General features: G+C 44.0%; 1 protein-coding gene across 6 annotated transcripts in view; it reads right to left on the bottom strand.

Annotated features, from left to right (window-relative positions):
• WDR31 (WD repeat domain 31) overlaps window positions 1-21,380 on the bottom strand; it is a 32,664-nt gene extending 11,284 nt beyond the window's left edge. For 4 of the 6 annotated variants that reach the window (XM_010835175.1, XM_010835172.1, XM_010835169.1 and 1 more), the window contains exons 1-10: window positions 21,300-21,374; window positions 17,110-17,237; window positions 12,017-12,160; window positions 11,453-11,585; window positions 7,881-7,955; window positions 6,813-6,957; window positions 6,605-6,705; window positions 5,399-5,466; window positions 4,304-4,445; window positions 2,738-2,900 (exon numbers count right to left, since the gene is read on the bottom strand). In XM_010835175.1, the coding sequence (XP_010833477.1) occupies window positions 2,738-2,900; window positions 4,304-4,445; window positions 5,399-5,466; window positions 6,605-6,705; window positions 6,813-6,957; window positions 7,881-7,955; window positions 11,453-11,585; window positions 12,017-12,132 (943 nt within the window). In that variant the 5' untranslated portion in view covers window positions 12,133-12,160; window positions 17,110-17,237; window positions 21,300-21,374. Of the gene's footprint in view, window positions 1-2,737; window positions 2,901-4,303; window positions 4,446-5,398; window positions 5,467-6,604; window positions 6,706-6,812; window positions 6,958-7,880; window positions 7,956-11,452; window positions 11,586-12,016; window positions 12,161-17,109; window positions 17,238-21,299 lie in introns of all 6 variants that reach the window. The other 2 variants (XM_010835171.1, XM_010835170.1) reach the window with 2 other exon arrangements.
• Window positions 21,381-26,439: the final 5,059 nt, after the last annotated feature.

The following is a 26,439-nucleotide window of genomic DNA, read 5'->3' as shown; positions in this document are numbered from 1 at the left end:
TGGAATGGGTGAATTTAACTCAGATGACCATTATATCTACTACTGTGGGCAGGAATCCCTTAGAAGAACTGGAGTAGCCATCATGGTCAACAAAAGAGTCCAAAATGCAGTATTTGGATGCAATCTCAAAAATGATAGAATGATCTCTGTTTGTTTCCAAGGCAAACCATTCAATATCACAGTAATCCAAGTCTATGCTCCAACCAGTAAAACTGAAGAAGCTGAAGTTGAATGGTTCTATGATGACCTACAAGATCTTTTAGAACTAACACCCAAAAAAGATGTCCTTTTCATTATAGGGGATTGGAACGCAAAAGTAGGAAGTCAAGAAACACCTGGGGTAACAGGCAAATTTGGCCTTGGAATACGGAATGAAGCAGGGCAAAGGCTAATAGTGTTTTGCCAAGAGAATGGTCATAGCAAACATCCTCTTCCAAAAACACAACAGAAGACTCTACACATGGACATCACCAGATGGTCAACACCGAAATCAGATTGATTATATTCTTTGCAGCCAAAGATGGAGAAGCTCTATACAGTCAGCAAAAACAAGACCAGGAGCTGACTGTGGCTCAGATCATGAACTCCTTGTTGCCAAATTCAGACTTAAATTGAAGAAAGTAGGGAAAACCACTAGACCATTCAGGTATGACCTAAATCAAATCCCTTAGGATTATACAGTGGAAGTGAGAAATAGATTTAAGGGACTAGATCTGATAGATAGAGTGCCTGATGAACTGTGGACTGAGGTTCGTGACACTGTACAGGAGACAGGGATCAAGACCATCCCCATGGAAAAGAAATACAAAAAAGCAAAACGGCTATCTGGGGAGGCCTTACAAATAGCTGTGAAAAGAAGAGACGTGAAAAGCAAAGGAGAAAAGGAAAGATATAAGCATCTGAACGCAGAGTTCCAGAGAATAGCAAGGAGAGATAAGAAAGCCTTCTTCAGCCATCAATGCAAAGCAATAGAGGAAAACAACAGAATGGGAAAGACTAGCGATCTCCTCAAGAAAATTAGAGATACCAAGGGAACATTTCATGCAAAGATGGGCTCGATAAAGGACAGAAATGGTATGGACCTAACAGAAGCAGAAGATATTAAGAACAGATGGCAAGAATACACAGAAGAACTGTACAAAAAAGATCTTCATGACCCAGATAATCATGATGGTGTGATTACTCACCTACAGCCAGACATCCTGGAATGTGAAGTCAAGTGGGCCTTAGAAAGCATCACTATGAACAAAGCTAGTGGAGTTGATGGAATTCCAGTTGAGCTATTTCAAATCCTGAAAGATGATGCTGTGAAAGTGCTGCATTCATTATGCCAGCAAATTTGGAAAACTCAGCAGTGGCCACAGGACTGGAAAAGGTCAGTTTTCATTCCAATCCCAAAGAAAGGCAATGCCGAAGAATGCTCAAACTACCGCACAATTGCACTCATCTCACATGTTAGTAAAGTAATGCTCAAAATTCTCCAAGCCAGGCTTCAGCAATACATGAACCGTGAACTTCCAGATGTTCAAGCTGGTTTTGGAAAAGGCAGAGGAACCAAAGATAACATTGCCAACATCCTCTGGATCATCGAAAAAGCAAGAGAGTTCCAGAAAAACATCAATTTCTGCTTTATTGACCATGCCAAAGCCTTTGACTATGTGGATCACAATAAACTGTGGAAAATTCTAAAAGAGATGGGAATACCAGACCACCTGACCTGCCTCTTGAGAAACCTATATGCAGGTCAGGAAGCAACAGTTAGAACTGGACATGGAACAACAGACTGGTTCCAAATAGGAAAAGGAGTACATCAAGGCTGTATATTGTCACCCTGTTTATTTAACTTACATGCAGAGTACATCATGAGAAATGCTGGGCTAGAAGAAGCACAAGCTGGAATCAAGATTGCAGGGAGAAATATCAATAACTTCAGACATGCAGATGACACCACCCTTATGGCAGAAAGTGAAGACGAACTAAAAAGCCTCTTGATGAAAGTGAAAAAGGAGAGTGAAAAAGTTGGCTTAAAGCTCAACATTCAGAAAACTAAGATCATGGCAACCAGTCCCATCACTTCATGGCAGATAGATGGGAAAACAGTGGAAACAGTGTCAGACTTTATTTTTGGGGGCTCCAAAATCACTGCAGATGGTGACTGCAGCCATGAAATTAAAAGATGCTTACTCCTTGGAAGGAAAGTTATGACCAACCAACACGATAGCATATTCAAAAGCAGAGACATTACTTCACCAACAAAGGTCCATCTAGTCAAGGCTATGGTTTTCCAGTGGTCATGTATGGATGTGAGAGTTGGACTGTGAAGAAAGCTGAGCCCTGAAGAATTGATGCTTTTGAACTGTGGTGTTGGAGAAGACTCTTGAGAGTCCCTTGGACTGCAAGGAGATCCAACCCGTCCATTCTAAAAGAGATCAGTCCTGGGTGTTCATTGGAAGGACTGATGCTAAAGCTGAAACTCCAATACTTTGGCTACCTCATGTGAAGAGTTGACTCATTGGAGAAGACTCCGATGCTGGGAGGGATTGGGGGCAGGAGGAGAAGGGGACGACAGAGGATGAGATGGCTGGATGGCATCACCGACTCGACGGACATGAGTTTGAGTGAACTCCAGGAGTTGGTGATGGACAGGGAGGCCTGGCTTGCTGCAATTCATGGGTCGCAAAGAGTCGGACACGACTGAGTGACTGAACTGAACTGAACTGAGAGGCAGGCTCCTTACCTCCAGTGTCTTGATTCCAGATCTTCACCTTGCAGTCATGTGATGAGGTAGCAATTGCAGGCATCGCGGCTAAAGCTCTGGGTAGAAAGATACAGGACGCAACAGTCTGGAAATGTCCCCTGTACTCACAGATTCTGCTCCGTGTCTGCCTCAGGTCCCACAGCTGCAAAGTAATGACAGGGGCTAGCTTGCATACATATTTCCCAGCTTCAGACATGCTTCATTCTCTAGTATCCTCTCCACAGCCTCTCATGATGCCCCTATTCCCTCAACCTACCTCCTCACAGACACCCTTATCTTCATCCCTCCCATCCATCCATCCCTCAGGCAGTGACTATGTGTCAAACAAGCTAGGTTAAAGATGGTTTAACCAGAGGTTGTTGCCTTTTTCATTATCATCATGGCAGCACAGTGGGAGGACAGAAGGGGGTGGCCTATTTTCTACGACAGGTCGAGTGGCCTTATACCAGCCTCCTGGCATCTGTGGGTCCCATGGAGACCCCACAGTTAGGAACAGCTTCTCATAAGTATATACAGGTTCAGACCTTCTGATTTAATACCAAGACACTGACTCTTGGTATAGGAAGACTAGATTCTATAACAAGGGAGACGACAGTTCTGCCAGTCCACTCCTGTTGATACTAATCAGACTACACTTAAGAGAATAATGTTCACAAACAAGAGCATATGGAATTGTGTCCAAAAAAATAATGAAATCTCTGGACACTGAGTCGCTGTCCAAGGAATAATTGTAGGAGCTGGAAATGCAAATGCTTAGCTTGGAGAAGAAATGCTACATCAGAAGCCTGGAATTCAACACTTTAACCTACCACTTATGAGAAGTGTGGTCTTGTACAAGAGATTTCAACTTGCCATGCCTCTATTTCCCCATCTGTAAAATGGGAATTATAATAATACTGAACTAGCGAGATTGTTTAAGGATTAAATGAGATGATGCACATGATAAGCTCAGCCCAGTGCCTTGCACATAATGTCCAATAAAATGGGAGTTGTAGTTGTCCTGGATACTAGATACTAGTATCTAGTTTGGATACTAGATAAATCTTTTAACTAATATTTTACTGTGAGAAATCCAAGGTACTCTGGAGGAGCCAAGGCAATCTACCCTGAAATTAACTGCAAGGAAAGGTATAGGGGTTCAGGATGCAGTGGGCCCTTGACCAACACTAGAGCCCCAAACTTCCCAAAGAACTTGAATTCCTTTACTGTGACCACATGTGCAACGGGAACACACTTGATTCTTCAATCAGTTCATCCCTTTTCTAAATTCTACTGGGATCAGGGACATTAGCAGGTGGTTCTGTGTCTAACGCCTTCCTGTCTTGACTCCCATCACATTTCTCTTTTCTATGACTGATGCAGAGAGCTTAGGCAATGGAGTTTTCTTGAAAGAAGCATCCAGAATGCCAAGGATCATGTATAGATTGCACTTGGAATAGGCCTGAGACTTTAGTAGAGCCTGCCTGTATAGCTCAGGACAGGCAGGAGGCGAGAGGAAGTCATTTCTCGTCAGCACCCCGACACCTGGACCCCACAGTTTCTCACCGTCGCTTCACAGCCTTCCCCTTCAAAGCCGCTGCTGCAGGAGACACACTTGTGCCCATCCTCACTGACCTCGCAGTACGTCTGGATGTGCTGCTGGGTGGGAAATGTATGAGCTACCTGCAGCCCCCGACTGTCCCACAGTCTGAAAGAAATTACGGCAGCGAATGAGTTTGCAGTAAATGTGCTGAAATGCACCTGTAATTGCCTGTGAACGCTGAAGTCTTGGCTCTTTGCGGGCTTTGGCAAGTCAGAACGGAACGCTGGGATTTACCTAAAAACAGCAACATGAACCAGATCAATCTCAGGGATGGTAAAGCTGTCAGGAAATAACCAAACTGAATGACATCTGAGTTCTTTCTATTTTGAGATCTAATTAATGGGAATTTAGACCAGGCATCTTAATTGTTCAAGTTAATTTGTTAATTTGGTCCCTTGGGGTACTACTTTCAACAGACAAGAGAGAATATTTCTGTGCCTGTGATTTAATAAAAATTTTCAAAGATACACATCATGATGGAGAGAAGCAGGCATCATTCCAGAGTCAGACACAGAAGATTTATAGGACTTGGCCAACTGACCCATGGGGTCAACTGGGGACCGTTTTGTTTTACCTCTTGTCTTAATTTTACTTCTTTATCTTCTTCCTACCATTTTCTAAGAAGAATCTCTTGAGATCCAATGTTTCTGGTCATGCTTTCTAGTCTAAGAAGGATTTACTTCATTTGACTTCCCTGATGGTGATTCTGAGGGCTGGGTGATTGAGAACACCTGGAGCCCAGTAAGGGCCACTTTAAGGGGTGGGACAAGCAAGCAACGGACCCTGAGGTTAATGAACACGTTCCCACAGTCAGGGCTGGCAGAATCAGCTGCTTCTAAAAACCAGCCAGAACAAGCTGACCTCCTGCCATTTAACCTCTATCCAGGTGATCTGCGGGGCCAGATCAGAGAGACACCAGCACTGGCAAAGTGCAGAGGAGGGGAAGGCCCTGGGCAAGGCACAGCAACGCGGAGAAGCAGAGCAGGAAGAGAGTCAGGTAAGCACGGGAGCCATAGACCTTCACCAGAAACACCTGCACTGCTGCTCAGTAAGCCCACCTGATGGTTTTATCCTCGGAGGTCTGGAGTATGTAATGTTCTCGGGGGACCCAGCACAAGTGAGTGACCTGGAAAAAGCAAAAGTTTCAAAACTTCTCCACACCATGCCATTTCTCCGCTGTAATTTCTGTAAATGTCACTAAAGAGCATCCCTGTCATCACTTCTCAAGGATGCTGAGCCTAGCACATCTGACTTAAGAGGGATTTTATGTGGTGCAGAGGCCCACCGGTCATGCTCAAGCTGCAGCTCCTACGTTATCAGCAGCAACGGAAGCACCTGGACCAGGCGTGAGCCTCGAAATGCATGCAGCACTCTCAGAGTGTCTGAAACCCAAACACCGCTGGCCGAGTGGCAGCTAAGGAGAGCGGCCTCTGCTTTCAAGTGGGACCGATTAAACACTAACTTGAGGCCTCCTTGGGTTCAGGAAGCGTGTCCCTGTTTCCCTTTATCCCTGCAGCCCCCTGCTGGATAGGAGTGAAACAGTTTTCAAAACAACCCGAGGCAACACGGTTTTCACTTCTTCCAGCAGCCTACACAAATACGGAGGGCACAGGCGAGCACAGCTTGCCACTGGCAGTTGTCTTCAAAACTCGAAAAGATCACGTGACTAACGTCTGACAACCACTATAGGACACTGCCATGTCGGGTGATACAGTTCTCCCCATTTTATAAATGAAGACACCGAGACTTCTAGTAACTTTCTTGGGTTAATACAGCTAAAAAGTGATGTATCCATGCTTTAAACCCAGGTATGACTAACCTCATAGGCAGTGGAGTTGACATCAGTCTGCTACCGGCAAACACTGGTCTTCATAAGCAAATCAAATTATACAAATAGCAAAAGGTCATGCTAATTTCTCTGCATAATGTTACATATACTGAACACATGATAAGCATAAACTGTGAGCTTCTGGAGGCCAGGAACCAAGCCCTGGGCCACTAACCCTGCTTCTGGCACAGTGCCTGGCCCACAGACGATATGGAATAACTATGTTTTGAAGGCATAAGTGAGGACACCATTTAAAACTCCAATATAAACTAGTGGAGTTGTTCTCTGGAGCAGAAGACCTTAGTTAGGGGCGAGCAGTAATTAGGACCCAAGACTCTAAGGCCTGGTCATGCAGTCTCCACGTCTCTCTCCTGGGCTCTTCCTCACCCCAGGCTCCCTTCTGTTGCCCTCCTCTGGACCAAGTTTGAGTTCGTACCAGGTTCCTGGAGACTGAAGCTCTCTCTGCACACTGTCCAGTCCCCACATCCCACAACAGCAGGGTGTTGTCACGGGAGCCGGTACACAGATGTGATGAATCTTAGGGAAAAATGGCAAGAACATGGTCCATGAAATGGACTTGGGACAGGGCTTTTCAGAAAAGTACCACAGTATTGGTGTTGGGAAGACGTTGGCTTTAACCTCACCTGGACTCACCGTCAGTCCAGTGACCACCATGGTGTGGCCAGAAAACTGCTGTCTCGGCTGTGAGGAGCTCTGCAAGTCCCACATCATGACCATCTTATCGCGAGAGGCGCTGAAGAACTGGCTTGATTTGTAAATACACGCTATCTGCTCAAAAAAAAAAAAAAAAAAGACAGCTCTAGTGTGCTTGTTTGGATGTTAAAAATGGAAAAAGCCTGGAGATAAAAGTGCTAGAGCCTGGTGTTGCTCTCAGGCTGGTTCAGAACGCACTGTATCTGGCAGGTAAACAGAGTCTGCGCTCTGTGGCTGTCGCTGACACTGTCTCATTACGGTGGAGTTTGCTTCTCAATTTTTGCTTCATGTAGGTGGACTTCCGAGAGGGGAGTTACATAATCTGACATTCTCCATCGTTTTTGCTGGAATCTCAGTCTACTCTGTCATGCTCTTTAACAATTAATTATTTACCTGTTTCTGGCTTTTAAAAAATTTCCCCAACTAGACTAAAAGTTTCCTCAGTATGGAGAGTTTGTCATTTTCTTAACTAGAGTAAACACTTAGTAAGGCTTCGATACATGACCCTGGTGAGTTAGGACAGGGCAGGGGGAGTTAATCTCAGCTGTTCTCTATTTACTACCTGTGCTGTGCTATGTGCTAAGTTGATTCAGTCGTGTCCAACTCTTTGCAACACTATGGACCGTAGCCCACCAGGCTCCTCTGTCCCTGGGATTCTCCAGGCAAGAATACTAGAGTAGGTTGCCATGCCTTCCTCCAGGGGATCTTCCCAACCCAGGGATCAAACCCATGTCTCTTACATCTCCTGCACTGGCAGGTGGGTTAGCGCTACCCGGGAAGAGCTTAACGGTGACAAAAACTGTGTCTACTATGCCTGTGACTGTAGCTGAGTGAATGGTTTGCTCTGGTGCGAGTGGGGCTTCCCATGGTGACGTCAAATGAAACCTCTGCATTTTTCCTTAATACTGAAATATTCAACGACTCTTACTACCGAGAGCTACAGGCGTTCCTTTATTCAATTCCAAATTTCCTCGTGATGCTGATCATATGACAATTACCTTGGTAATTTCACGCTCATGTCCTTTGAACCTTTTCACCACATTCCCAGTTCTCCAGTTATAGGCCACAGCTGTCTGCAGAGAGTCAGTAGAATATTTTAGTTTAATTGATTTTTTTTGTTTAGCTGAAACTACAAGCCTTTATCTTGTTCTCTACCTAATTTCTCCATTTCTACCAAGGTTTTATTGTAGCTCCTCATGCTCCCCAAGTTTGAGCTCTCTGTCTCTTCTACAGACACTGGGCCACTCCACGGAAGCGTCTGGGCCTTAATGATGGGTTTGGGATAACACTCCCCAGGGGCATCTGGTTTAGTTTGAGGTTCTGGGTGTAGATGCTGAAGGAAAATCTACATGGGATTAGATTTTTTTTCTCTACTTAAAAAAAAAAAATTACCATCTTAATCATTTTTAGATGTATAATTTAGTAGTGTTAAAAGTATATTCAGTGATGTAGGACTGTATAGGTAGATCCAGACGGTATGATGTTGTTTTAGGGGCTGAAGGGGAGAAACGAAAAGTGTTTTACTCTTTTTCTAAAGTGTTGAAGTCTTTCTAATGTAGCTATTTTTCTTGTTGCATCTTTTCTACTTCAGTACACCTGGTGTGCTGGGTTAATGGCTAGTACTGTATTGGCTCCGTGGAAACATGTCTGTGAAAAGAGTATGTAGTGGCTTCTTTCAAATTGTTAGATGCTGAATATGTTCACTTTTAAATCCCAATTCTGTCCCGATCTTACAGACGCTACTGTACTTGAATGGTTAATAAAACTGCACAGTGCTGTTAAAAAAAAAAAAAGTATATTCAGGGAATTCCCTGGTGGTCCAGGGGTTATGATTCTGCACTTCCAGTGCAGGGGGCATGGGTTTGATCCCTGGCTATTTCAAATCCTAAAAGATGATGCTGTGAAAGTGCTGCATTCAATATGCCAGCAAATTTGGAAAACTCAGCAGTGGTCACAGGACTGGAAAAGGTCAGTTTTCATTCCAATCCCAAAGAAAGGCAATGCCAAAGAATGTTCAGACTACCGCACAATTGTACTCATGTCACATGCTAGCAAAGTAATGCTCAAAATTCTCCAAGCCAAGCTTCAGCAGTATGTGAACTGTGAACTTCCAGATGTTCAAGCTGGCTTTAGAAAAGGCAAAGGAACTAGAGATCAAATTGTCAACATCCACTGGATCATTGAAAAATCAAGAGAGTTCCAGAAAAACATCTACTTCTGCTTTATTGACTATGCCAAAGCCTTTGACTGTGTGTATCACAACAAACTGTAAAAATTCTTAAAGACATGGGAATACCAGACCACCTGACCAGCCTCCTGAGAAATCTGTATGCAGGTCAGGAAGCAACAGTTAGAACTGGACATGAACAACAAACTGGTTCCAAATCGGGAAAGGAGTGCGTCAAGGCTGTATATTGTCACCCTGCTTTTTTAACTTATATGCAGAGTACATCATGAGAAATGCTGGGCTGGAGGAAGCACAAGCTGGAATCAAGATTGCCGGGAGAAATATCAATAACATCAGATATGCAGATGACACCACCCTTAAGGGAGAAAACAAAGAGGAACTGAAGAGCCTCTTGATGAAAGTGAAAGAGGAGAGTGAAAAAGTTGGCTTAAAATTCAACATTCAGAAAACTAAGATCATGGCATCCGGTCCCATCACTTCATGGCAAATAGATGGGGAAACAGTGTCAGACTTTATTTTTGGGGGCTCCAAAATCACTGCAGATGGTGACTGCAGCCATGAAATTCAAAGACACTTGCTCCTTGGAAGGAAAGTTATGACCAAGCTAGATAGCATATTCAAAAGTAGAGACATTACTTTGCCAACAAAGGTCTGTATAGTCAAAGCTATGGTTTTTCCAGTAGTCATGTATGCATGTGAGAGTTGGACTATAAAGAAAGCTGAGCACCAAAGAACTGATGCTTTTGAACTGTGGTGTTGGAGAAGACTCTTGAGAGTCCCTTGGACTGCAAGGAGATCCAACCAGTCCATCCTAAAGGAGATCAGTCCTGAATATTCATTGGAGGTACTGATGCTAAAGCTGAAACTCCAATATTTTGGCCACCTGATGCGAAGAACTGACTCATTTGAAAAGACCCTGATGCTGGTAAAGATTGAAGGTGGGAGAAGGGGACGACAGAAGATGAGATGGTTGGATGGTGTCACCGACCCAATGGACATGAGTTTGAATAAACTCCAGGAGTTGGTGATGGACAGGGAGGCCTGGCGTGCTGCAGTCCATGGGGTTGCAAAGAGTCGGACGCGACTGAGTGACTGAACTGAACTGGCGAACTAAGATCTCACGCGCCATGTGGCATGGCCAAAAAAATAAAAGTACATTTACACTGTTGTGAAACAGATCATATATTTTTTTAATATTTATTTATTTGGCTGCGACATGTCTTAGTTGAGGCGTGTGAGATCTTCACTCTTCACTGCAGCACGCAGGGTCTTTAGTTGCACCACGTGGGATAGAGTTCACAGACCAGGGCTCGAACCCGGGCCCCCTGCATTATGAGCATAGAGTTTTAGCCACTGGATCACCAGGGAGTGTCCGCATACTTTTTTTTTAATTTCAAAAAATCTCATCCATAATCCCATCTGCCAGAGAGAATCATTATGAAAATTGTCTTCCCATCCTTTTTCCAGGAACACATTTTAGTATTTTGTTGTATTTCTCCCCCTAAACAGGATTCAGAAGCATTTTCTGGCCCATCTCTGTAGTTCAGTACTATGACCTAGTTAAATCCCAGTTTCATAACCTGCAAAATAGAGAGGCTAATCCTCGCACCATCTACCCCTCACAGCTGAGGATCATAGAAATATAATTTCATGTCTAGATGTTAAAACAAAATGCTGCCAATTAAATGATGTTATTATCAATTTCTAGATGCATCCTGATTTCAGAGGTGTTAAAATGTGGAAACACGCACATCTTAGAATTAGTGAAATACAGTATGAAAATGGAATCTGAAGATTCTAAATGGCCATTGAAGATTAGAGGCATTATTTGTTATGAAAGAATCAGCATTTCTGCTAGCAAGAGCCTAGGTCTGAGTGCTATGACAGATCCAGGTATGAGGGAGATAAAGCAACCAGATTTACACTGAAAATGGGAGCAGTCTCTAAGTATTGGTAGATGTTTTGGCAAAAGAGATGCATAAAAGAGACTAGAACTTTCCTTTTGCTGATAAATAACTCCTGTGTGCATGCAGGTGTAAAAATGGATAGGCTGGAGTAATATTTGTCATTTATAAGAAGCATGTGGGTGGTCTTGCAGAGTGCTGAGGGCATTCCCATTTAATCCTCACAACTATCCCGGGTGGTTGGCATTACTACCCGCATTTAATAATAAGGAGCCTGAAGCTCAAGAAAATGAAAAGACTTGCCCAAAGTAACAGGAAGCGGCAGACTAGGAATTTAAACCCAGTCTTTTTAACTCTAAAGCGCATATTTTTACACTATTCAACCCTGCTGCCGGAAATGAAAAGCCAGCACTTCCTTTCCAAACATCTGCCCTTCTCTGCAATAAGCTGGTTCCCTGGGAAGCACTGCAAACCCCACCTTATCTTTTCCTCCGGAGACACAGAGGTCTGAGTTCAGAGCAGCAACAACAGAGACGGTATCCACGTGAGCTGGGCTATACTCTTGAAAGGCTTTAGTTTGAATCTTCTCTTCGATAAATCCATCAGGCCTGCTAAAGAGAGGATGGAAAATGAGGAGCCCCACGGTGTAGGGTGCACAGTGGAGCAAGGGGAAGAGAGTGTGGACCACAAGGCCAGGCTGAGGAGAAAGACAGAAAGGGAGTAGAGAAAGGAGACACACTGATGTCACCAGAAATGGCACTATTAACTCTGTAAATGCTCAGAATGAGTGGGTGACTGGGGTCTGATGAAGGAAGAAACCCAGAGTCTTTGCTTGCTCTAGAGATGATTCCCAAAGATGTGGGACCCCTCGCCATGGGGCTGTAGGCACTAGCAACTAAGATGTTTCTTATCCAAAAGGAAACAGACCAAACTGACTGTTCAGGGAGAGCATCAACGATGGCTCCAGGCCTTCTCTTTCTATAGGAAAGAATTGTCATGGGGCACAAAACTGGGGATCCCACCCAAGGGCAGACTGTTATACCTGTATTTGTAAGTGCTGTGTTTGAATTTGCTCTGCAGTTTCCCCATCACTGCACAGAACCTGCACGAGACCTTCTGGGGAAGAGCTCGTTTCAGATGGCACCTGAGTAGCAGCATCCCTTGGGGCTGCTGGAAGTTGTGTTCCCTGTTTGGTAAAAAAGAAGAATACACACTGTTAACTCTGGGAGGCACAAGAACGGCAGGTATTATGGTTATGCTAAAACCTTTTTTTTTTTTTTAAAAAAAGACTAACTGTAGGCATTTGGTTTTCCTCCTTTCCCTGCCTCACACTCTTATGGCCCTGGGAAGGCATCATCCCACCATACAGCATTTGCAGATAAACAAAAACAAAACTAACTTTAAAAATATTAAGATGCTCCCCAGTAAGTCAAATATAGAATCACTATGTGATCCAACAATTCTACTCCTGGGTATATAGTCCGAAGAATTGAAAACAGGTGTTCAATCCAAAATTTAAACATGTATGTTCAGAGCAGCACTGTTCACAACAGTCAAAAGCTAGCAACAACCCAAGTGTCCATCAATGGATGAATAAACAAAATGTGGTTTACGCATACCATGGAACATTTTTCAGCCATTAAAAGGAATGAAGTACTGGGAATTCCCTGGTGGTCCACTGGTTAGGATTTGGCGCTTTCACTTATTGAGATCCCATAAGTTTTGAGGCAAGGCCAAAAAAAAAAAAAAAAACCAATCTATACCAGTAAGCTTCTTGAAGAAGAGCTTTAGTTATTCTAAAAGGCCATAACCTTCCTAGCTTGTGGGACTGCTATTAAATACTTTCCAGGGTCATGAGGTTATTCTGTAATAAGAATGAGACGCGGGAGACAATACAGGTAATGACCTGACCGGCAGGTCTCACAGTATGATCTCAGGACTGCTGGGGGTTCCTGAGACCCTTGCAGGGAGTCTGTGAAATCCTTTTCCCAACTACGTCTCCATGTGAGTCCTGACTTTCTGCTTATACTACAAAGCAAACAACATACTGCAATAGATTGAATGCAGAAGCAGACATGAGGATCCAACTGTCTTCTGTTTAAGCCAAACAGTAAAGAGATTTGCAAAAATGTAAAACAATACTGTTCTCTTCCAATCAAACATTTTTGTGTGTTTTCAAAAGTATATTTATATTTCATAAAATTATTTATGTTTACATGCAATAAGGTTTATTATTTTTAAAAGAGTTAATAAGTAAATATTTTTAAAATATCTCGGTTTTAGTATCAAGATCAGAATATGTGGCCAGTGTGGACATCTGATGGGACTGCAGGTACATGACTAGGACCTAGTCTCAGCTACTCTGGGTAACGTTCGTCTGCTACTCAATTAGCTGTCCCCTGAGATGGCAGAGGGTAGAGGTGGGAGTATCCAGTCACCATCTCTTCCAGGGCTCTGCTTAAAGAAACGCTAGGAGACGAGTTTCTTATGGGAATGATGAGCCTACCTAGTTCTAGGAAGAATAGTCTATAACGAGAAAGAGCAGCTAAAACTCACCAAGTATTCTCCATGCAGGATCCTAGTTCCCAGACCAGGGATCAAACCCAGGATCCCTGTAGCGGAAGCTCAGAGTCTTAACCATTGGACCACCAGGGAAGTCCCATATCCTTACCTTTAAAAAAACCCCACAGTTTTCCACTCTATGGAGGTCCCTCAAAAACTAAAGATAGAGTTGCCATGTGATCCTGCAATTCCATTCCTGGGCATATATATGGAGAAAGCCATAATTTGAAAATATAAGTGTACCCTAATGTTCATGGCAGCACTATTTATTTATAATAGCCAAGATAAAAACAACCTAAATGCCCACTGACATATGAATGCATAAAGAAGATGTAGTACATAGACACACAATGGAATATTACTCAGCCACAAAAATGAATGAAATAATGCCATCTGCATCAGTGTGAATGCAACTAGAGATGATCACACTTAGTGAAGTAAGTCAGAAAGAGGAGTGATCCCATATGTTATCACTTATACACGGAATCTGAAATATGACACAAATGAGCCTACCTACAAAGCAGAAACAGACTGACAGACACAGAGAACAGACGTGCGGCTGCCAAGGGGCGAGGGGCAGCGATGCACTGGGAGTTCAGGACGATCAGGTGCAGATGGTCACACACAGGATCGATGAGCACTGAGGTCCTGCTGTATCACACAGGGAACTACAGCCGACATTCGGTGATAGACCAGAATGAAAACGAGTATGTGTATATATATGCATAACTACTGCTTTACTGTACAGCAGAAATAAACACCACATTGTAAACCAACTATACTTCAACAAAATAGATGAAAACAACAACAAAACACTTAAAAAACAACAAAAAACCCACCACAGCTTTCCAGAAGAATTTCAGCCTACATTTGAAAGCTGCCAGAATTGACCTCCTGAAAAGAACAGGTAACCAGTGAGAAATGGACTATTTCCTGCCATATCGGGAAACAAAGGATGTCACAGTCATCAGGAGTTGCAGCCACAGACTATGGTGAGCTGGTGAGTCCTGAGGAAATTCAGGATAGGAAAAGTATCCTGCAGATCCAAGGAATGATTTCAGTGAGCCCAGACTCTTGCATCTTCCCATACATAGAAAAGTGCTAAATTCCCTAACTTGATGCATCTGGTTTTCTTTTTTTTGTTGTTTGTGTGTGTGGTTTTCTTTAATTAACAATAATTTTTTGATGTTCAGACTACCTGCCCTTTATTGCAAAACTCCTATATATCTGAGCTCACCCCCTCGCCTCCTTGGAATAGTTCTCTTGGGATTACTTGAGATGTCGCCTCCCGAGCATGAAGTCCTAAAAATTCCTACCGAATAAAACATAACTCTCAACTTTTAGGTGGTGAATATTCTTTAAGTTGACAAGGGACAGAAGCAAATGCAGTGGACAGAACACGGCGAGTGGCATCAAGAGCTCTGGGCTCTGGCGCCAGGCTCGCCTCGTCTCACGTGTGTCGTGTGTCGTGGAGCTCCTCCTCTAATGCATAAACACGGACACCAGACTCCAAGATTACGAGCAGACTGGATGCTCCGTAAGACGACGGACTCTCATATCCTTCTCTGTACTTCAAGCGGCTTGCACGATGTGACAGACACATGTGTTGTGAAACAGCAAACCTAAGGGCTCTGGATGTGAGAATTGGACTGTGAAGAAAGCTGAGTGCCGAAGAATTGATGCTTTTGAACTGTGGTATTGGAGAAGACTCTTGAGAGTCCCTTGGACTGCAAGGAGATCCAACCAGTCCATTCTGAAGGAGATCAGCCCTGGGATTTCTTTGGAAGGAATGATGCTGAAGCTGAAACTCCAAAACTTTGGCCACCTCATGCAAAGAGTTGACTCATCGGAGAAGACTCTGATGCTGGGAGGGATTGGGGGCAGGAGGAGAAGGGGACGATAGAGGATGAGATGGCTGGATGGCATCACCGACTCAATGAACATGGGTTTGGGTAAACTCTGGGAGTTGGTGTTGGACAGGGAGGCCTGGCGTGCTGCGGTTAATGGGATCGAAAAGAGTTGGACACGACTGAGCGACTGAACTGAACTGAAGGGCTCTTCTAGTTCAGATGATGTAGGGTTCTCTGTAACAAGCACAAGTGTTGCCGGATAGACCAGAGGGTTCCCAGAGGAAGAGAACCAGATGGAACTTCTTCGACATAGAGAACCATTATAGGCCTAGACATTTTGTGATCTAAGCCTGGCCAGAGGCTTGCTCTTGACCACATCAAGTGAAGGCACTCAGTCGTGTCCGATTCTTTGCAACTCCATGGACTGTAGCCTCCCAGACTCCTCCATCCATGGGATTTTCTAGGCAAGAATACTGGAGTGGGTTGCCATTTCCTTCTCCAGGGAGATGATAAATCAATTGTAAAAATTCCCAGTTCTTTGGCTTCCCTGGTGGCTCAGGTGTAAGGAATTCCCCTGCCAGTGCAGGGAACACAGGTTTGACCCTTGGTCCAGGAAGATCCCACATGCCACAAAGCAACTAAGCCTGTGCATCACAACAACTGAGCCTGTGCTTTAGAGCCTGGGAGCCATGACTACTGAAGCCTGTTAGAACCTGTGCTCTGCAACAAGAGAAGCTACTGCAATGAGAAACCCACACACCACAAGCAGAGAAAGCCCATGCAGCAACAAAGACCCAGCAGAGCTGAAATACTAGATAATGTTTAAAATTTTTAAAAAAGGACTCCCGGTTCTGTTTCGAAGGTACAGGATAGCAAGAGGCACGTTCTTGAGCTATAGTGCAGGATCCAAACCCCCTCAAACACTCAATCACAAGACTGCTGCTGCTGCTGCTAAGTCTCTTCAGTTGTGTCCGACTCTGTGCGACCCCATGGACTGTAGCCCACCAGGCTCCCCCATCCATGGGATTTTCCAGACAAGAGTACTGGAGTGGGGTGCCATTGCCTTCTCCGAACCACAAGACTATCTGGTACTTAAGGAATGATGATGCTGACCTCTGCTGACCCTGGTGACTTAATCAACTAAAGCTGTGATTCTGACAACCTGTGTCCCAAATTTATGCTGAACTCTCCTCTACTCAAGCCCCTTATGAATATGCATACACCACCTGAGCCGTTTCGTATATATGCGTGCACTCTTATCTTAAAACTTCTCCAGTTTTGCTGTTCCGAGAGACACAGTTTGGGCAAGTATCCCTGTTCTCTCAACTTGCTGCAAGTTGTAAATCCTTTCTTCTGCTCTTTGGCTTGGCTGTGTATTTTTGGCTTGACACTCATCAAGAGGGGAACCTAGTTTTTCAGTTACCACAAATATGTCCCCAGGAAAAATTCCAGGATAGTTTTCAAAAAGCTTGCAGTGTTGTACTGCTGTAGTTAGATAAGAGATTGCAGGGCTTCCTATTTGCCAACCTAACCCATTTTTTAACACTGCCATCAAACTAAGGACAGATGCCACCCACAGATCTAGGTCACTGATGCTATAAATGGATTGACTCTGCTTAAAACTGATTGGATTTTTAGCTGGTATCTTCTGAGAGCCATACTTCCTATCTGAAGCATATTCATGGGACAATCTACGGAAAAGAAAATCTTTAGAATTACTTACACCCAAACCAGTGGGATCTTCTTGGTGAACTGCCGTATTTGTAAAGTTGTAAACTTTGTAAACTTGGTGAGCTGCTGCTTTGTAAAGCTATCCTTTGGAAAATAGTTCAGGCAGCCACTTCCTAATCTCTGTAATTAGTGAAAAGACAATTAGATTAATCTCTTCTCTAACCATATGTTTGTACTGAAAGGAGACTTACAAGGTAAATAAGAAACTGTTAAAGACATTGTTAAGTGTCATTTCCCCTCACAAAGATTTATCTTGCAAAATTCAAAGATTTTATAACTTGCACATTTCCAATACTTAGGGAAACTATACCATAATGTTAATTATACAACTATTTTTAAATATGCAAAACAGGATATATTTAAACTCATCATTAAATATTTTTATTTTACTCATAGTAATATTTTCATTCGTCAAAAATCTTCAGGAGTGACTGCTTACTTCCAAGCTTACTGTTTTTGTGAGAAAGGCAAATTCTTCTGTTTAAAATAATACTTTAAGTATGAATTTTTAAAATATTACTTTAAGTAGAAACAGTTTCTCAAAATCATCACATATAAACTCTTTATTTAAAGATCTGCAGAATATGGGCAGAAACATCATTTGCTCAAAATTCTAACTAGGTAGAGCTCTTGACTTCTAGCCCAGAATTTCCACTATAAACATCTACAAAGAAGAAACAGCTTTACAGCATTTTAACAACTAAATTTTAAGCATTCAGATAAACTCTAATTATTGATTGATCTTATTCTAATTACTAAGAGCAGCACAAAACAGTCAGAATAATATTTCATTAGGCGCATTAGCCTTGAAATGAGGCCTGCGTCTGAATTATAGTTCTGCTTCGTTCAGTCTAGGGCAAGTTCCTGAACCTCTCTAAGTCTCAGTTTCCAATGTGTAAAACAGGATAATATCTCTACACTCAGCTTCTGTGAAGATTAAAAATAGCACTTAGGGACATCTCTGGTGGTCCAATGACTAAGACTCCAAGCTCTCAATGCAGAGGGCCAGGATGCCACCCCTGGTCAGGGAACCAGATCTCACACACCGCAACTAAAGATCCCGTGTGCTAAAACTAAGACCCAGAGCAACCAAATAAATTGGCTGTTGCTCTTGGTTAGTAGCTAGGTTGGGTCCGACTCTTTGCGACCCCATGGACTTCAACCTGCTAGGCTCCTCTGTCCATGGGATTTTCCAGGCAAGAATACTAGAGTGGGTTGCCATCCTCCTCCAGGGGATCTTCCTGACCCAGGGACCAAACCCAAGTCTCCTGCATCACAGGGGGATTCTTTTCCACTGAGCCACCTGGGAAATCCAAACAAATAAATAAATAAATATTTTTTAAAACAGCACTTAAAATATGCCAAGGACTTTTTTAAGCGCTTTATATTTAACTCATTTAATCTATTCCACAAGCCTCTGAGATAGACGTTACTCTCTTCATTTTGCAGATGAGAAAAGTCAGGCACAGAGATGTTAAATTACTTGCCCAAGTTTACACATAAGTTGCAAGTAAGTGTCCTAGCTGAAACCTGAGTACAGGCATTTGGACTCCAGGGGCTTTGCTCCCTACCAGCTTACTATACTCCCTCTCTGCAAAAGCTAGTGCATTTCAAGCTCTTGGTTCCAGCTGCAGATTGTTAGTAACAAATGATGACTACCAGAATGGTTACTGGATTGACAGAGATAGCAATGCTAAAAGCGGCAATGTTCACTATTATTAATTCTACTCTTAATACACACATATTAAACATACATTACAAATATACACAGAGAGTATACACATGTGAAAGTGAGTCTGGAGTATATTAAACTGAAGCCAATTATGTCTCCTGACCAGAGTGACTGATCACACTAAGGCTAAGAATTCATTATGTTAGATATTATGTGAAAGGAAAGGATGCTCCCACTCGCTCAGTTGTGTCTGACTCTTTGCATCCCCACTGACTGTAGCTCGCCAGGCTCCTCTGTCCATGGAATTTTCCAGTCAAGAATACTGGAGTGGGTTGCCATCCTTCTCCGGGGGAATCTTCCTGACCCAGGGATTGAATCTGCGTCTCTTGTGCCTTCTGCATTGCAGGAGGATGCTTTACCACTGCACCACCCGGGAAGCCCAGATATGATATAGCAAGGCGATTTAAAATCTTGAGAACAAAATACATGTACTTGGATAATGTCCATGTTGCTGTAGACTAAGAAATGAAAACACTATTCAAGTTATCTGCCATAGTTTATATTGTGAACCTGCAGTATACTTGAGAGGAAGGAAAATGTCTTATTCATTTTTGTATTTACGCTTTAAGCATGGCCTAGGAAAACAGATGCAAGGCAAATATCTCTTGAATGAATGAATGAATGGAATACTAAGGTGGGAGAGTCTGCTTGGCAAGCTTTTTTTAAGGACCTAACAATATGTGCAGAGAAGGCAATGGCACCCCACTCCAGTACTCTTGCCTGGAAAATCCCATGCACGGAGGAGCCTGGTGGGCTGCAGTCCATGGGGCCGCTAAAAGTCGGACACGACTGAGTGACTTCACTTTCACTTTTCACTTTCATGCGTTGGAGAAGGAAATGACAACCCACTCCAGTGTTCTTGCCTGGAGAATCCCAGGGACGGGGGAGTCTGGTGGGCTGCCGTCTATGGGGTCGCACAGAGTCGGACACGACTGAAGCAGCAGCAGCAGCAGCAACAATATGTGCATACACGCTAAATTGCTTCAGGTGTGTTTGACTCTGCAACCCTGTGGACCAAAGCCCACAAGGCTCCTCAGTCCGTGGGATTCTCCAGGCAAGAATACTGGAGTGGGTTGCTATGCCCTCCTCCAGAAGATCTTTCCAACCCAGGGATCAAAGGCATGTCTCTTATGTCTCCTGAATTGGCAGGTGGGTTCTTTACTACTAGTGCCACCTGGGAAGCCCCCAGCAATATTCGGGTCGTTTAACACTGTCCAATAACAGATTTTCCAGGTAGCAGTTACTCTGACCCGTTCCACATAGAGGACTTGATTCCAGGTCAAATCAGGCCTAAATCTGAATCCTAGGACTCATTTCTGCCCCAAGCTACTCTCCAAAGGCCTTTAAGATCCTCAGTGGTCACTCTCTTTTTAAATTTTTATCTTATTTAACTTTTTGGCCTCACTGTGGATCATGTGGGATCTTAGAACCCTCACCAGGGATCCAACCTGTGCCCCCTGCAGTGGAAGCATGAAACCTTAACCACTGAATTGCCAGGAAAGCCCCTCAATGGTCACTCTAAGCATAATTCAGAGAATTCTCTTTTAACTTTCCAGTGCAACATTCCTTGGTACACTCCAGAATATTTCCACCTGTCACTTTTCATAAAGAAACTGGGACTGGAGACTCAGATGGTAAGGAATCTGCCTGCAATGCACAAGACCCGGGTTTGATCCCAGGGTCAGTTAGATCCCCTGGAGAAGGGAACAGCAACACACTCCATCCAGTATTCTTGCCTGGAGAATTCCACAGACAGAGGAGCTTGGGCGGCAGTCAACTGGGTCACAAACAGTGACTAACACTTTCACTTTTTTCCATTTCCAAAGGTCACAAAGGGGTGAAGCTGGGGCACTGGATCTTATTCAGCTGGACTACTGGTCCACTGTTCATGTAAATGATGATTTCATATCCCCCTCCTTCGCCCCAAATCTCCTTCTGCACTTATCTAAACTACACTCTGGAAGACCAAGAAATCTAAAACCAAAGCTCAAACAGAAACAAAACCACAGGTAGAAGCCAGTAGGAAATGGTCCGATATGACCTTCCAATGGTACCGGTAGGGGAAAGAGCGTCTCAGAGAATAAGAGGGTCTTGCCCAAGATCATTTAGGGAATCAGCACTACGTCAGAACTCCCAAGGTTGCCCCAAATTGTGGGGACAAACTCTGTTTAGTTTTTCCTTTCAGATCACACAAATGCCCTGCGCCTCTTCTAAGCGTTTGGCCCAAGCTTATTTTTGATGAGGCTGGGGGGGTGGGGGGTGGGGGGTGGGGAATGGATGGAGGGGTGTTCACCCAAGACTGGATGTAAGGCCACCCAACCCAAGGTGGGCCCCGGGAACGCCCTCCCCGCTTCAGCCAGTCAGGCGGCTTCGGCTCGGAGAGCGCGAGGGTTCCCACTTCCCCTCCCATCAGCTGCGCCCTTTCCTCCCGCCTCGGGCTCCATACCCACCGGCGGGCCGGCCGGGCCGGGAGCTGAGGCCCAACGAGGACGCCGAACCCAACGGCATCCGCAGCCTCCGGCGCCTCCGCCCTTAGCAACGAAGTGCGCGTCGCTAGGTCTGGAGTCCTGCGAAAACCCTCCGGGCGCCCTCGCCAGCCACCGAACCCGGGTTCCGCTCGCCTGACGTCTCTCGGGGGTTGAGCTGAGAGCGCCCCGCCGCCTTCTTACTGCAACAGTGCGTGGACAAGGTTCCAGAAAATAGGATTGATGTGTTCAAGATCACCAATGCCAGAGAATCTGTATAATACAAGGAAACCATGTATCACTGTAATAGCCACTGAGAAAGCACTTAATAAATGTCTTCTTTTTAACTATTCATTCAGATAGGGATGTTGCTTTATTTCTTAGGAGTTTTCCCTTATTCCGCTCAGGCAGAGATCCCTCCCTTGTACATTTCTCCAGGTCTCAGACACCTCCATTCCTTTCTTTCTTTCTTTCTTTCATCAAACCTTTACAGCCCAACACCATAGCAAGGAGACCCTGGAGTACTTCTTGAGATCCATTGGGAAGACGGTTCTAGAAACTAACAGCAGCTACAAGACAGTTTTTGTGGTTACAGTTGAGTTTCTTCTAGATTAGAGTCTTGTCATCTCTCTGTTCCTAGTACAGAGCACAGGATTTGCTAGCGGCTGGTTGAATGTGTGTTGAATGAATAAACAAATGAATAAATGGCAAGGACCCTAGTCAACATTTCTTTTGCACCCTAATAGGTGCCTCCTGCAGTGCTGATCTCCCAGCAAAACTGCCTTCAATGAAGACTCATGGAGTTTCTGAAAGTTAGGTATCTGTAGGATCAGAAGTTGAGATGGTGAGGGAAATTTACCTTCATAGAGTGTCAGGGCTGGCCATGGAGGTCCATCATTGGACCCAGAGAGGGAATCCCCTCCAAGCCTCTGCATCACAGTTTCTCTAGCCTCTGTTAATGCTCCCTTAGTGACGATACATTCATTACTTTATCAGTTAGTGGTCTGTTGTTAGGAGATTTCCTCCTGACAGGAGCTGGGACCTACCATCTTGCCATTTACAACATTAATCTTAGTTTAGAGCCGAGTACTCTGCCTAGAAACTTCATCCCTGTTTCTCATAACAGCCTGGCAACTTTCAACCAGGAGAGACTGATTACTTTGCCTGGGATACTAGGTTAGGCTTAGCGCGGCTACAGAGTTGACTTACCAGGTCCCTCCCTGCCTGGTAATATGTTCCAGCTCTGAGTTTGCAGACCCGCTGGAAGATGCCTTAGGCCAAAGGCACCAGAGATTCCCAAACTGGTATCTCTAGCCAGATTTCTCCTTCGATCTGCATATCCACCTGCTTCCTGCCTACTTCCACCTAGATGTCTAAAAGACATTTCATCCTTGACATGACTCACACTGGAAACATTATCTTCCCCCCAAACCTGTTCTTCCTCTTTTCTGTCTGAGTACTGGGCACCACCATTCATCAATCACCTAAGCCAAAGGATCTAGGAGTCATTTGTAATTTCACCCTCTCCTCTGTGTTCCAGAACAATCCCCAAGACTTCTCAATTCTGACTCCTAAATATCCAAAAAATAAAAATCTCTCTGCTTCTCTATACCCACCACCCTGCTTCAGGCCAACATCATCCCAGTGTGATAGACTAAAAATGGCCACAAGTTCTTTGTAGCTTCTCCTATCAGAGCTGGCCTTGAACTTGTCTGGTGAGTTTATGCCTCAAATGCCAAGTAGTTTCTGCTCTCACCTTCTTGAAATATTGCCACCACAGGAAGAAGCCCAAGCTAGCCTGTTTAACACACACGGCCCATCCAATAGATAGCACCAAATGCCAGCTGTATGACTGAGACTATTTTAACTAAAAAAAAATTTTTTTCTGTGCACTGCATGGCATGTGGGATCTTAGTTATCTGACCAAGAACCGAACTTGTGCCCTCTACCTTGGCAATGCAAAGTCTTAGCCACTGAATCACCAGGGACGTCCCTGAGTGAGGCTATTTTAGATCAGCCAGAAAAACAGCCCCGTTGAGCTCAGCCCAATTTGCCACCCCCAGAACTGTGAGCAAATAAACAGCTGTTTAAGCCACTAAGCTTTGGGATGGTTTATTATACACAAAAGATAACTAATATCCAAATTCCTTCATCAGGTTCTGTAAGGTTTGGAATATACTTTGTCTTTGAATCTCAACGTCCTCCTCCACCACCCATACTATACGCTTCAGTGGTTGAAGCCACTTGCAGCTCCCTGGCTTATTCAGCTGTCACTTGTGAATCCTTGCACAGGTGTTCCCTCTGTCCACAGTCCTTACATTGATCACCTGTCTCTGCCTCACTATCCTCAGCTTAAAGGCCATCTCCCTCTCTGCCCACAGTCTTCCCCACCATACCTCTCTTCCTCCAGCCTGAGTTAGCCATCTTTCCTTTGTGCTTGCAAAGCCCCCACACTTTCCACCATCGAGCATGATTTTTCATTTTCTTGTCTTTCTCACTTGATTGGGAGTTCCATGTGGGCAGTGGCTGATAGATCCCACCTGGATCGATTGCCGTGTTAACACAGCATCTAGCATAGTGCTGCAATAAAACATTCTACTATGATGGTAGTGTTCTGTATCTTCTCTGTACCATCTCCTAGTCCCCGGCCACTTGTGGTTATTAAGCACCTGAAATTTGGCTAGTGCAAGTGAAGAACTGATTTTGATTTTTAAATTGTATTTAATTCTAACTGTGTGTGTGGTGGGGGTGCTTCTTCTGGGTGGGTCTGTTCATTAGAAAGCCAGACCCTGAGCTTTAAGATCTTCATATTTAAGAGTAATTGTCAGGATTTTTTTCCTGCCCTGTTGTTTCTTAGAATCTGTTGGGCTGTGAAACACTTTTTTTTCTTTAGAGAAAAAGAAGGTATGGCATTGACTATTTGCTGCTGCTACTGCTGCTAAGTCGCTTCAGTCGTGTCCGACTGTGTGCGACCCCATAGACAGCAGCCCACCAGGCTCCCCCGTCCCTGGGATTCTCCAGGCAAGAACACTGGAGTGGGTTGCCATTTCCTTCTCCAATGCATGAAAGTGAAAAGTGAAAGGGAAGCCGCTCAGTTGTGTCCGACCCTCAGGGACCTTCCAGGCTCCTCTGTCCATGGGACTTTCCAGGCAAGAGTACTGGAGTGGGGTGCCATTGCCTTCTCCGATGAGATAGGCACTAGACAAACTATTATTTTGAACCACTTTTTCTTTCCTGTGAATAACATTAAAATTTTTTTAAATTTTGTATTGAAGTAGAGTTGATTTTACAATTTAATTTTAACTTTAAATTTTAGTACCCACGGTACTATGTCTTTGTGGCTGTAGTATTGGGCAGCTCAGTTATGCTCTTGGAATATTTTTGCCTTGGTTGTACTTTTTCCTTTTTTTCTTTTTAAACAGCCACTTCTGGTCATTATATTCACTTCTCACCTGCCAAATACTGATGCATTTAAGGATGGAGGTGATCCTTTATGGTGATTTTTCCCATGGTTGTATTTCTTTCTTTCTTTTTGTAATCACTGAGTATTTTTGAATAAAAAAATGAGAGTGGAAGTCAGTCATGGACAGCCAATTAGGACACAACATAGAATGCTGTGGGTGTAAGTAAGGCAAATTCACATACTGCCTTTTACCCTGACCTTTTCTCCCTTTAGTGTAACGAAACCAGTGCCTCTAATTCTGCCTTATATACATATTGATATAAACCTAGTTCTTGGCTTTTTACTGCCTTAGCAGTATTCTCTCCTGCTTGTCTAGTTTGATACTGTCATTCCTCTGAAGTGGGCTGATCCTGAGAGCCTTCTGGAGACAAGCCCTGGTCTCACCCAGTCCCTTCTTGGATCTCGTCTGGCCAAAGTGGAGAAGACTCTCTGCTCAGCGGCCTAGGCTTCACCACATGGCAGCTATGTGGTCTGAGGCTGTCATTCAGCAGTGGCAGACGGCCTAGCCCCTCTTAAAGGTGACAGTTGAGACTGGTTATGCTGTGAATACATCACAGGAGAAAAGAAGCCACAGTGCTGAGAAACTTCTTGCCATTCCTGTAAACCATGCAAGCCCCAGTCAGATAGTTTCCAGCCCTGACATCAGAGACAGGCAGGCAGACAAGGGCCACCACTAAAGAGCAGGCCTGCGGGGTAATAAAGCCCGTAGTAGTAAAGGCCGGGGATAGTCCTTTTCAACAGAATTTTCTCAAACGTTCACTACTAAAAAGTTAAAAAAAAAAAAAAAAAGACCAAAACCAAACATCATAAACAAGTGAAAAGTTAGATTACAGAGAAGAATGTACAGATAATCCCAGTTTTATAAAAATAAACACATTCCCACCTATGTCATATTGTAGGAGCTAATGAAAATTATATCATGTGTGTGGGAATCTGTAAAATATACTTGTGGTGCCATTTCAGAATGTAAATTTGTTACAGGGAAGAACTGACTCCATATTGGATCTGTTTATTTTAGTTTAACCTTTGCTTCCTGTGGCTTTTGTTCACTAAAATTATATTTTCCATACCTAATGAAGGGGCTTCCCTGGTGACTCAGATGGTAAAGAATCTGCCTGCAATGCAGGAGACCCAGGTTTGATCCTTGGGTTGGGAAGATCCCCTGGAGAAGGGAATGGCTACCCACTGCAGTATTCTTGCTTGGAGAATTCCATGGACAGAGGAGTCTGGTGGGTTACAGTCCATGGTGTCGAAAAGAGTTGGACACGACTGAGCGACTAACACATACACAATGGCCTGCTTCAGGAACCCTCCCCTCTGCCTGAATGTTAAACCAAATGCCTTTGTTTAGGAGCCTGTCCATTTGTGGATGGCTACAGGAAGGGAATACCAAACCACCTGACCTGCCTCTTGAGAAACCTGTATCCAGGTCAGGAAGCAACAGTTAGAACTGGACGTGGAACAACAGACTAATTCCAAATAGGAAAAGGAGTACATCAAGGCTGTATATTGTCACCCTGCTTATTTAGCTTATATGAAGAGTACATCATGAGAAACACTGGGCTGGAGGAAGCACAAGCTGGAATCAAGATTGCTGGGAGAAATATCAATAACCTCAGATATGCAGATGACACCACCCTTATGGCAGAAAGTGAAGAAACT

The sequence above is a fragment of the Bison bison genome, unplaced genomic scaffold (genome assembly GCF_000754665.1).
Source record: "Bison bison bison isolate TAMUID 2011002044 unplaced genomic scaffold, Bison_UMD1.0 scf7180017864039, whole genome shotgun sequence".
NCBI classification, from domain to species: Eukaryota; Metazoa; Chordata; class Mammalia; order Artiodactyla; family Bovidae; genus Bison; species Bison bison.
The sequence above is the reverse complement of the archived record's forward strand: the minus strand, read 5'-3'. Positions and strand labels throughout refer to the sequence as shown.